Source organism: Sceloporus undulatus, chromosome 6 (genome assembly GCF_019175285.1).
Source record: "Sceloporus undulatus isolate JIND9_A2432 ecotype Alabama chromosome 6, SceUnd_v1.1, whole genome shotgun sequence".
In the NCBI taxonomy this organism is placed as follows: domain Eukaryota; kingdom Metazoa; phylum Chordata; class Lepidosauria; order Squamata; family Phrynosomatidae; genus Sceloporus; species Sceloporus undulatus.
Genome location: NC_056527.1, coordinates 161,725,294 through 161,737,587, shown reverse-complemented (window position 1 = coordinate 161,737,587; position 12,294 = coordinate 161,725,294). Strand labels below are relative to the sequence as shown.

Below are 12,294 nucleotides of genomic sequence, written 5' to 3'. Positions count from 1 at the left end.
CCTTATTAATCTTTTAGTCAATAAGGTATTTGAAGGATCAAAGAAGAATGTACAATAGTGACAGTAAGTGGAAAGAAGAGACACACCAATCAGTGAGAGAACAGGTTGTAAGGTTAAATATGTTTTAGGGCATGCTCTTCCAAACTAACAGTTTGTAGCCATGCTGGATTTCCACTATGCCTACCAGGAGTCATATAATCTAAAAACCAACCCTACCCTCCCAATCCCCTCAAAGATTCCACATTGGTGGAATTTTAAACTAACAAAAAGAGCACTTTTCGAAGATGCCGGTAACAAAATGTGCTGCTAGGAGTCAAGAGTGACAACTGCTGTGCCATTCTTTGTAAGTCCCATAGTCTGTTCAGGCAGTGATTCAACTAACATTGATGAATTAATCCCAGTTTTTAATTTTAATGATAATTAATTCACTTCTCAATTTCTATTGAATTTTCAAATTCAATGTTTTATCCTCTGACAACAGCTGCACCTATGAAAATTGAAATAATAAGGTTAAAGCCAACAGCTGCGGATAGTCTGAGACTAGCTGATCGTGATGTAGCCTCAACTTGCCATCATGAGAATGGCCCTATACATTTGAATGGCTTTGCTCTGGTGCCTCACCAAACTACCATTCCCAGAATTTCATAACATTGAGCTATGGCAGTTAAAATGGTGTCAAACTGGATTATTTCTGCTTTGCACTCACATCTTACTTTAATTCGTAGTTGGGGGATCTGTATCCTTCCAGCAGTTTTTGGACTCCTATTCCAATCAGTCTCAGCCAATCTTGCCAATGGAGAAGGATGCTGGGAGAAGTAGTTTATCAGTTTCTGGAGGGCCCAGCTTCAGGTTCTGCACCCGTCCATTAATTTGTTTCTCAGACCACATCTATGGTTATCCTACAGCCCATGCCTAAGGGGGTACTGGGTAAAAAGTAATTAAAAATTGATTAATTTTGTCATCTGCCAGCTGATGAACTGGTGGCAGAGTTGAGTGGGAATTCACACAGACCTTCTGCCACTATATATAGACTTCAGATAATAACCTAGCACTCTTTGTAATAAGAGTCCCTGCTATAACCTTATACTCTCTGTAATAAGACTCTGCTGTTCTTTATGGGGATTTCCTGGAAATTCTTATCAAGCCAGCAGCAGTGACTAAGAATACTGCAGCATTGTCAGTGATGTCTGCGCAGTAAGTTAGACTCTGAGCCTGTTTAAAGTGGAGATGACATATTCCCTCTTGTGTAGGATCTGTGGTTCCCCCTTTTGCCTTTTTTTTCATATGGAATTTGAAACTCCAGCAGAAAAATTGTTCCCAGGCCAAGTCATCTTATGCAAGAGAGTGTGGATGTAAGCGATGGCTAGCTGCAAGCCATGGTTTGCAAGTGGGATACAGTCCATCTCTTACAGCTTTTTAGGTCAAATGCCTTACTTGTTTCCCTTGTTGGTTTTAACCATTTTATATATGAATGACATATTGACCTTTTCAGACTAGGCCTTGCAAACCCACTTTAAACTGTACTTTCAGCTTTGGTGTACTTTTGAAATATATACTCATCAGCGGCAAAAAACAGTTCTTCATTCCAGTTTAAATGATTATGGCAAGGAAGAGTGGAGCAAGCTACTTCTCGAAACCTTGGACAGCTACATCCAAGCGATTTGGCGTAGGGCATCCAGCTTTCTTACCGCATCCAAAATCCTGCAGATATGCTGATGAATACATATTCCTTCTTTGGCTCTAGCAGTCTTTATTAAAAGTTGCAGGTGGAATTTACTGCTGAGATGTTCAGGCTTATGTCGTTTTGGACATGCTTGTTCTTCTGTAGCTTTCATCTTGTTCTGCCCAGGTCTACTTTCCTTATATCCTGCCTGTTTGCATTCATCCATAGGTTGCCCCACCATGAAGTTATGAGAAACTGCTTTATATTGAGGTAGATCATTAGTCTCTTCTTTGTACCAAACTTTTAATCATTTTTATAGTGCAAGAAATGCCATTCGGAAAAAACATCCTTCATTTAACATAAGTTGAACCAAAACATGCATTAAAATATCACTTTTTAAAGAACAATTATTGTTTTAGTGCCCATACATCTGAATATCTGAAAAGGAGGACTAATGCTTGACATTTTTATTTTTATCTGTCTCTGAGAATACTTTATGTTTTATTAGTCTGATTTAATATGACTAATAAGCAGTAAAACTAGTGTTTTATTGAAAGATCTAAATCGTGCCAAAGCCTAATAGCTTTGGATTGTTAATGTTAGAAAGCATTAAAATGTGGTTGATCAATCTTTGTAATACATAAAGTAATGTTTCACAGTATTAATATAATAGGAAGGCTTCCATTTTTTTTCATTAAAACATTAATGCAAAAAACAACAAAAAACACCACCCAACAATTTAAGTTCTTGGTCTTGGCTGTAATGAATTAATTTCTGCATTTCTAATGGTCAGCATCGTATCTAATGAATTTTCAAAGCAAATGTTCCAAGCTGTGGGTCATCGGCCAACTCAGATGGTGGATTTTGGGTTCCATTCAAGGTGGCAAAGTTGGCAGCGCATAACTGAGCGATGGAATGCAGTGAACTGAAAAATAGATTCCAGAGTGGTTTGCATGACGTAGCTGTTGAATTTTATGCCTTGGGCACTGCAATCGTAGGCTATTTCTGCTCTGTCTTGAGGTGGAGAGACTGTCACTTTCAAGAGGACTTTAGCAATGGAGTCCTCCCGTGGTCTTGCACTATAAGGTTCTTAGTGTCCCTTTCACTTGACAGATTTTGGTTCAGCGCAGTCCAGCTTTTATGATTTGTGAAATGTAATTTGGAAAGTAGCCCACAAGAGGTTATGTGAAATGTTTGACATCATTTGAGGCATTTAACTTTACATAAGGTGCCATTTATTGAATGATGCAGTTAAAAATAACAACAACAAGCATAACACCTTAATGGCAGTATCATGGCTAAACTCCAGGTAGTGCTGTGTTGCATTTTTTATTTCTTCCTATTTAGGATTGCTAATGTTAGAAAGCATTAGAATGTGGTTGATCAATCTTTCTAATAAAATATGAAAAATAAACCACGTTTAATCCCATTTTCCCTCCAGGGCTGTCAGTTCATTCTGGATTGCTAACCCAAATAACCATCTGATAGACAATTCAGCGGCTGGTGCACAGGTAACCTGATGTTATTCATTAGTTACATTTATATCCTTCCTTACAACCCTGTGAGGTAGGTCAGACCGAGACAAGGCCACTGTTCTAAGATGACTTCCAGTGATTTCCATGGCTTAGAGGGAAATAGAGCCCAAAGCATAGTGATTCTCTAACTGATGTGCAGAATATCCTGTATTCAGCCCTCCAAATACCTTGAGGGTATTTTTTCATTTTACTCTTAAATCTTATTCTTTACAAGGATTTTTCTTTCACTTTTTGGAACTGAGCACATGGTAGTTTTAGAGGAGTGCCAAGAACTTGCTGCAAGATCTTTGCCAACTATTCTTTTGGTGAAGACTACACAAATTAACAGCAGCTTAAAATCCTAAATAATAACACCTGTATTTAATCTTTAATAAAAATGCTAATAAAAATTCATTTTTAAAAAAATATATCTGGAGACCAAGTCAGTGGTACTTGTGCATTTTTACTCACGGGCCACAAAATTAGAAAGTTGTGCTCCATCTCTTTTCCTACGTTATTGGGTTGAATACTTGCATATATGGGGTTTCCTTCTTCTATACACAGGATAAGACACTTGGTTGATATTTCTGGGAAGAGCGTTGAATTTATTGTTCAGAAAACCTAATCCAGACCTGCATAACTTGCCAAACTACGGTAGATGTATCACAGTTGAAAAGGAATTTAGAGGTTTTGTAAGGGTGGCCAACATGTGGCCTGCAAGTCTGATTTTGTGGCCCCTACAGAAGACCCTCTGCTAAAACCAAAATAAAATAATGGGAAACACACTTCTAGAAGCCCCCTTTGAAATGTTATTCTCTCTTGCATTGTCAAAAGTAAAGTTGTAGGGCCCAAACAGACAGGCCAAAATAAAGCTGCTTTGGGTCACTTTGGAAGTGTGCTGTTTAAATGTTGCATGCGCCTAAGAAGCTAGAAGCTCCACCAAAGCCATGCTGCAGTCCTAAGGATTAGAGCATAGCTTTGGCGCAGCTTCTGGCCTCTTAAGATATGTGTGTCATTTAAACAGCAAACCTCCAAAGTGACCCGAAGCAGCTTTATTTTGGCCTGTCTGTTCAGACCCAATAGTGTCCAACCCATCCTATACTTATTTCTAATGGCCTGTTACAGACAGCCAAAATAAAGCTGCTTCGAGTCACTTTGGAGATATGGTATTTCAATGATGCATGAGTCCTAAGAGTCCGGAAGCTGCACCAAAGCTGCACTCCAGTTCTTAGGACTGGAGCATGGCTTTGGCGCGGCCTTTGGACTCTTAGGACACATGTATCATTGAAATATCATACCTCCAAAGTGACTCGAAGCAGCTTTATTTTGGCTGTCTGTAACAGGCCAATGTTTCAGTCCTATCAGCTGTTTTGTGGACTGCAAGTAGCTAGATTAAATGATGATGATGATGATGATGATGATGATGATAAATTTTATTCAACTCTCTCCAAGGCTTGACATAGGGTACAACATAGATTAAAACACACAAAACCATCTAAATACATGAAGTCAACTATCCTCATCAACCCTATCTCCCATCCCTCACACAGCAACTAGAAGTCTAAAGTATCTTATCAGACACTGGCTTTCACATATTAGGCAGGGAAACAGACATTAAATGAGATTTAAAGCAAAGAAAACCTGGAAATGCCCAAAGTTTATCATACGACCTGGAAGTTAATGTGAAATATCACAAAGTTAATCCAAACGCAAAGCAGAGAAAACCAGCAGGTTTTTTAAAACTTTTGGAACAACCCAAAAGTAAAAAAGCTGCCATTTTTCTCTGCTTTGCATTCGGATTAACTTCACATTATTTCACTTGGGCAATCCTCTAGTGTGATAAACTAACCAAATTTGCAAGTTTTGTTTAAATTCAAATGTACTTTAAATCGCGTTTAACTAGTGTGATAAAGCTTTAAGAAAGTGCTAGAAGTAAGACAGGCTGATCAAAATGATTAGAAGTCTAGCATTATAGGGATGCTTTTGAAATGCCTTAATGCATGATAGAATGTCTATTTGAGTTCTATAAAGTGTGCTGAGTTCATCAGGCAGAGAGTGGCATTCACAGGATCTGAGAATTCTATTGCAGCGTTTGTTGGCTTGTGTTTGTTTTCCCCCAGCATGTCGGAATATGGTATATCTTCCACTGGGTTCCCACCGGAGCGTCGGAGGGACAGTATCCAGCAGGGCAGTCTGAACTGACCCCCTTGGGAAGATTTTACAACAACAGAGCCCATTCCAACTTTAAGGCATGTAAACACTGATGCTTTTGGAATGTCTGGTTTTAAAACAAATTAAGATGTGAAGCTCTCCTTTGTTCATTCTCTTACCCAGCTTCCTTCTTTTGAGGTTCTGACTTTGGTCTTCTTCTGCTCATTTATCCTGTCTACTCTCTCTGAACCTCAGACCTTCTTTCTCAACGCTTGCAGTGTCTGCTTGTCTGCCAGGGTTAGCCACAGGGGAAAAAGCAATAAGAATTCTGCTCCCACGTGACATTTAATTTTGGGTTAAATGGCCAATAGCAATCTTGCAAGGCTTATGGAGGCACTATTAGCCATTTTAGGAATACATGTTTTCCCTAGTGACTCAATATCTAGTGCAGAGTTATGGAATTTTGTAACCCTCCAAATATTGCTGGATTCCAATGCTCATCGGCCCAGTCGGCATGTCTAATGGTAAGGGTTGGTGGGAATTTCAGTTCAATAACATCTCCATAGGGCCATAGTTTGTCCATCGCTGCTTTGTACTGTGTCTTCTGTTGCAATGCCAATTGCTGTCCCTGCTTAATATTCTCTTGACTTTGCAAACAAATAAAAAAAAAGCAACTTTGCCAACTTAAGCACAATTTGCTTGTTCAAAAATAATTGGACTCAGATGGAGAAAACCACATACACACACATACCCACATGCATATATATTTATATCTATATCTACTTGTATGTATATAATTTTCCAGGCTGGCTTGTTTATTGGGAAAGGAGTCAAGACAACGAAAGCTAGTGCTGAAAATCCCCGAGAATATCTGACGGTGGATAATGCCAGGTGTGTAAACAAGATGTCACACTGTCACTTGTGCTTGTTTAGTTTAATTTTTATTGCTTTAGGGGACTTTCCAGGCCTTACTAGTGGTTCTTCCTCCATTCCTTGGAAGGGTACAAGAGTTTATTGAGTAACAAAAATGCTCAGCACTGTCTAATAAGCGGAACACATTACAGTGGTTAGGTGTAGTGCAAGTATGGACCTCTGGGCTAAGTATGGGACTCCAGATTTCAGTGGATTGCAATGCCCAGTGTCTCTCACAGTGGGAGATTCTGGTTAAGATTAAGGAGAGCTGCAGACCAGGAATATCCGAAGGCCTGTAGTATTCTCGTCCCTAGTGCAGTGTTGAATTAAGACTACCAAGGATTCAAATATTCATTTAGCTATGAAGAGTTCACTAGCTCATCTGGGACCCCTCACTGTTCCTCACCTTGATCTCACAGAGTTGTTCTAAGAACAAAAGTGTATGTATATGTCTGAGAAAGAAATCATGCATGCCACCTAAAACACCTTATAGGAAAGATGGAAAAAAGCTGGCAATATATAAGCTCCCCACAAATGCCTGGAGGGGCTAAGAGATGTGGGGCCTTCCAAATCTTGTTGGACTGCAAGTCCTATCATTGCTGACAATGTTAGCTGACAAGCTAACATCTGAAGGGGCACATATTTCACACCTTTGATGTGAATAGTGATGTACTTTGTCCTCATGAGGTCTGGGTTTCCCATTATATGGGTGGAGGATGACATGCACCCAAAGGTTTAAGTGGAAACAGTTGGCTCAGGATTAATCTTAGAACATCCTTTTCATAGGGGCTACATTTACTTCCACAGATTTTAGCCATTTGCATTCAAGCCTCCTCATGTTGACAGAACTCTGGTTTTATCACCACCCTGGTTTTGTTTCTTCTTGACCATGTTAGTCTGGTCTTTTTTGTAAAATACGCTTTGCTTGATGCCCTATAAATAAGCAGTAAAAATAAAGAGTATCTCAGGATTTCTAGAGATCAGTCTCCATGCTTCACATTGGTGCAGTGCCTTTTAGTGGTTGAAAGAATTCATAGGCATTTTCTTGTCAGTTCTGCCATCAACCTTGTAAAGTATATAACAGGCTTATTCCTACATAAATGTGCTTAGCATCAGGACAACAGAAGCAAACTCTGTTTTATTCCTGAAATCATGACGATGTTGTGATTTAAGGAACTTTAAAGTGCAAAATGACACAAGGCATTAAAAAAAATTCCAGATGAATAAAATGCTCTTTGTTCCTTCACCTTTTTGCTGTAACATATTAAGAATCTAGAATCAGTTGTAAAATTAAGGGGAAGAAAAGCATTAGTTGTGCACTTACAATGCTTTGTAATAACCTGCTTTGTAAAGTGGTGTGTGTGTAAGTCCCTTCAGTGCTGGGTCTTAAACTATCTGGCTGTGCTGCTTCATTTGAATAAGCCATTGCAGACCAATCACCTCTGATGGAATGTGTGCATTAAGTGAAACCTCATGCTTTTCACTGGATTCAGTTTACACAGAGTGGATGTATAGCAAATTCCCATGATGATATGTATGTGTATGAGCTAGCCAAAGGTTTTGGAACAATTTTTTAAGGGGGGAGGCATAGACCCCTGGCATTAAGGTCTTGAGAGAAGAGAGAATATTCTGGAGAGTTTCCTGGAACAACATCCAGAACAATAAGACACCTCTGTTCCTTAGTGCTTATGGCCTGGAGGTCTCTTTCTACTGTACTGTTCTTCCTGCTTTTACTGTTTTTAGACCTGAGGTACATGATGTAGTAACATAAATCAGTATCCCATTTTGGAAAATGTTCCAGCTTGCATTCATGTGGCCAAAAAAGCTGACATATTATGGCTTTGTTTCAGTTGAGGTTTTTGGGGAGCATGGTTAGCATTTGATTGTCAGGCACACACTTACCATGCAGTACTTAAATTGGTGTTCCCATTTTCTCTGGATGGATCGCAGTGATTAACTTTGATCCTTTGGCCCAGGTTCCGTCCTCACCAGGATGCTGACCCCAAAAAGCCTCGGGTTCCTGCTGTGATTGATGGCCTGGTTGCTTTCAAAAATAATGACCATGGAGCCTGGGCAAGAGGAGGAGAGGTCATCTTCCAGCACTGTGGGTAGGTGAACTGAAACATCACTTTTGGTCCTTGTTACTGTGCTATCTAGGGAAGATGGGCATTTTGCATTCCCCAAAACTTCACCTTTTTTTTTTTTGGTATGTTTGTTCTTTTCTAGCTTTGCTGACAATGGGATTGGACTAACTCTGGCTAGGTGAGTTGTCCTTTCTGAATGGGAAGTCTTTGATGAACATGCAGAAAGTGGAGGGGCTGTCTGAATTAAATCTACAAGCTCCACCTTCTTTGTTGTTGTTTCTCTCTTTGTTGTTGTTGTGTGCTTTCAAGTCATTTCTGACTTATACTGATCCTGAGGTGAACCTATAGGGGTTTTCTTGGCAAGATTTGTTCAGAAGGGGGTTTGCCTTTGCCTTCTTAAGGCTATGAGAGTGGGGCTTGCCCAGGTCACCCAATGCCAATGCCATACCCTGGTCACCAGAGGCATAGTCCAATGCTCAAACCACTACACTATACTGTCTCTGTTATACCCAAATCAAGAGAGTCACCCTGTCCCCTGTAACCTTCTGAACCCCAGATCTCAGATGGTCCGCCATGCTTCCTGTAATTCTTACTGCCAGAAACTTGGCAATGCAATCTTTTAAATTTGGGGGGGGGGGACTCTGTTTGCCAAGCAACATAGAAAAAAAGCCTAAAATCCTTTTATGCTACTTAGGTAGGATTAGGAAGTAACTAATTGCAAATGATGGGTTGCATAATTTATTCCCCCAATAACTGGGGAGACTGTATATTACATTATATAATTTAATGTGGGACAACCACACTTTTTGTTGTGTACCTTGCCTTTTACTTTTACTGTATAACCATATGTTGTGAAGGAGGTACTGGCTTTTGTTTTGCTGTGTTCTACTGAAGTAAAAGCGTTTAATTTTTTTTTAAACAAATGCAATTAAAACTAATTTAGTTATTTTGAGAAATGGGAAAACATCCCTGCACCCCCCCCCCAAATAAAGTAACTAGCTGCTTTTTGGATCTTGGAACTGTAACTTTTATAACTAACTTGCTTAGTTCTGCTTCAGTGCAAAGCCCAACATATGTATGGTGTAGTGGTTTGATGATGGGAGTTGTGGCCTAAAATGGCTACAGGTTTCCCACCACAGCTCTTGATCATTATGCTTGGCCTTTCCTCTCTTTTAACCACAGAATGGGAATGAGTGAATATTGACATGCTCTGCCGGCAGATAGCTTTGAACCAAGTTGCATATTATCAATCTGACTCTTCCATGTTCATCTAATTATAGTGATGGAACTTTCCCCATAGATGAAGGCTGCAGCTTAGAAGTGTCTCACTCTGTCTTTGTTGGTGAAAGCAGCAACGTTGGATCCCAGGGAGGACAAAACAGCTACTGGGGGAGAGGAGCCACTGGAGAATATAGAACACTGCCCCGAAACAAGTAAGTATTTTGCAGATTGTGGTTTCCCTTGGAAATTAGTGTGAAAAGAAATGCACAAGAAATTGGAACCTCTGAGAACAAGAAAAGCTAATATATCACAGATGCTTTAAATTTATTCCGTGCATCATAATGGCATGTGATATATTGGGGGCTGGAGAGCATATGTATTACACCACCCATATTGAGGAGTTGCTTTCCCTTCATAATAGGGATGTGAATTTTGTGGCCCTCAAGATGCTGTTGGACTGCAGTTCCCAGCACTCATCATTATTGGCTATGCTGGCTATTGCTGTTGAACACTTGTTGAAAAGAAAGGGTACAATGCTTTCCCTGTTTGGAAACTGGGTACAATGAGATGGGGGTTATCTGAACTTGGTGGCTCCAGTGTCTCAAGTGTGTGCCAGGTTCACTTACTTTATCTGAACAACCCTGCAATTCAGACCTGCAACAAATTGTTGCATTGTATTCTAGTTTTCTAACAGATGTGCTTCTGTGCTAGCTAGCCAAGCCCTCCTCCAGCATCCTCCATTCCATCTTTAACCAATTCAAATTCTTTTCCAACTGATGCTCAGTGTTCTGTGACTACTTGGCATGCTTAGTCCTCACTGCCTTTTACACCTGTGTGTCTGTCTTCCAGTGTGCAAGTGCACATTTAACTGCCCTTCTGCAGACCTTAAGGACTTCCTGAGCATGCTCATACTTCCCTTTTGTTTCTTAATCTCTGTTTAGGCTCTACTTTCATTGTCATTTTGTTGGTACTAGAAGGAGTGCTGGGAAATGAAAACTAGGTGTCCCACCCAAAGGGGAAATGCATTGTTGGGGGAGAGGGCCTTCTTTATGGTGGCACCCTACTAATGGAATACCCTCCCCTTGAGTCCCAATTGCCACAAACATTGGTATCATTTGGGCACCAAGTCAAAACTTGGCTTTTTATTAAAGCCTTTGGGATCAATGATTTCATCGAGGCTGCACATGTGCTTTTGGCTGTTTTAAATTGGTTTAATTAGTTTTAACTTGCCTGGTTTTTAATGGACAAATGATTTAATATATGATTAATCTTTTAAGTTGTTGTTATTTTATTGTTTTAAACGGATTTCATTGTAAGCCACCTTGAGACCTTTGGTAAAATCAATCAGTCCATCTTGTCTAGTTCCTTTTTCTATTACTACAGCAGCCTTCTCCAGCTTGGTGCAAGGATAAAGGCAATGTTGGTCGGTGAGGGTGGAAGCTTGGGGCCACCAGATTGGGAAAGACTATGAGTGAGCATGAAAGAGCCCTTGTAACTGATTTCAAGTCCTTCCCCATGTCAGGGAGGGGTGCAGTTAGAGGTACAACATGTGCTTCACATACAAAGATTACAAGTTTAATACCCTGCATGGAAAGACTCAAGTGTGAAACTGTGGAGAGCTGTTTGCAATCATTGTTAACAGCACAGGGTTAGAAGTGGCAATAATTTAATTCAAAATGAACTAGCTTCTTGCATCCTATCAGAAATTGTCAGGGGGCAACAGTAGACCAAGGGGAACGCCAGGAGCGCAACTGATCTGTGAGAAGGGGGAACACTGAAAAACCAAATGAAAAGCAGGAGTGGGTAAAATCTGGCTTCAATAAATCTGAATAGTTTTTGTCATGCAAACAGTAAGGATAAATGATGGTGCAAGAATGTATACAGTAGACTGAGAATTGTAGATCACCTGAGGGCATTAAGGCGGCATGTGTTTAGACAGCAGGAATGGCAAGGTAATGTGCTAAAAATGAAGAGTAGATCTTCAAAGTGTGTATGCGCGCACACACACACGCATACATGTGAGTATGTAAACAGGGAGAGAGACTAATGGAGCAGATCAGGGCAAGTATTGCCGAAGGAATCATTAGCAAATAAGCAACAAGAGAATAACAGATTGAAGGGATGCTTAACAGAAAGAGTTCTCTTGACTAAAAGGGAAGGGTTCACAGAGTAAAATTAAGAAGAATTCAAAAAAAAAAATCCTAAATTGTGCTGCATGTGTTTCAAAGTGTAACTGAAGAATGTGCAATATGTGTTTTTTAAAAAGAAAAGAAAACAAAACAAAACGGGCTTTCACAGTTCTCATTATCAGACTGTCTCTATCAAAAATGGTACATAGAAGAATATCACATGGGATGCTTGCTATGTGTAAATTGTCAGGAAATTGTCATAAATTGTGGGAAACCCATGATCTACCTTCATGCTCCCATGTACTTTTCTCATAAGTGAATCGTCATGGAAGCATCAGTGCTCGCTAGCTTGCTCCGTCAGTAAAGCGTTCTTGGGGCCGCCATTTGGCTTTAGCGGAAGATCCCATTATTGCCAAATGGCAGCCCCAAGAATATTTTACTGATGGGATAAGTGACTGTCAACACGTGTCGAAATAATTTGGTACTGTGTACCTTGACTTATAGGGGAGCATCATTTGGTTCTCTGCTTCAAGAGGCAAACTGTTTAGTAACAGTTCAGTTCCTTATATACTGTATTATAGTGTTCACAATGGAGAAGTTGCTGACCCCTTGTAGTGTAT

At 40.0% G+C, this 12,294-nt stretch overlaps 1 protein-coding gene across 4 annotated transcripts in view; it reads left to right on the top strand.

Annotated features, from left to right (window-relative positions):
* Positions 1–12,294, top strand: part of LOC121935613 (cell surface hyaluronidase-like) — a 76,197-nt gene that overhangs the window by 16,340 nt on the left and 47,563 nt on the right. For 3 of the 4 annotated variants that reach the window (XR_006104826.1, XM_042477326.1, XM_042477324.1), the window contains 7 exons: positions 1,892–1,933; positions 3,105–3,174; positions 5,298–5,426; positions 6,134–6,219; positions 8,217–8,348; positions 8,467–8,502; positions 9,605–9,757. Coding sequence is in view for 3 of the 4 variants with exons in the window: in XM_042477326.1 (XP_042333260.1) it covers positions 1,892–1,933; positions 3,105–3,174; positions 5,298–5,426; positions 6,134–6,219; positions 8,217–8,348; positions 8,467–8,502; positions 9,605–9,757 (648 nt within the window). In the remaining variant the exon portion in view is untranslated. The remainder of the gene's footprint in view (positions 1–1,891; positions 1,934–3,104; positions 3,175–5,297; positions 5,427–6,133; positions 6,220–8,216; positions 8,349–8,466; positions 8,503–9,604; positions 9,758–12,294) is intronic. The other variant, XM_042477325.1, reaches the window with a different exon arrangement.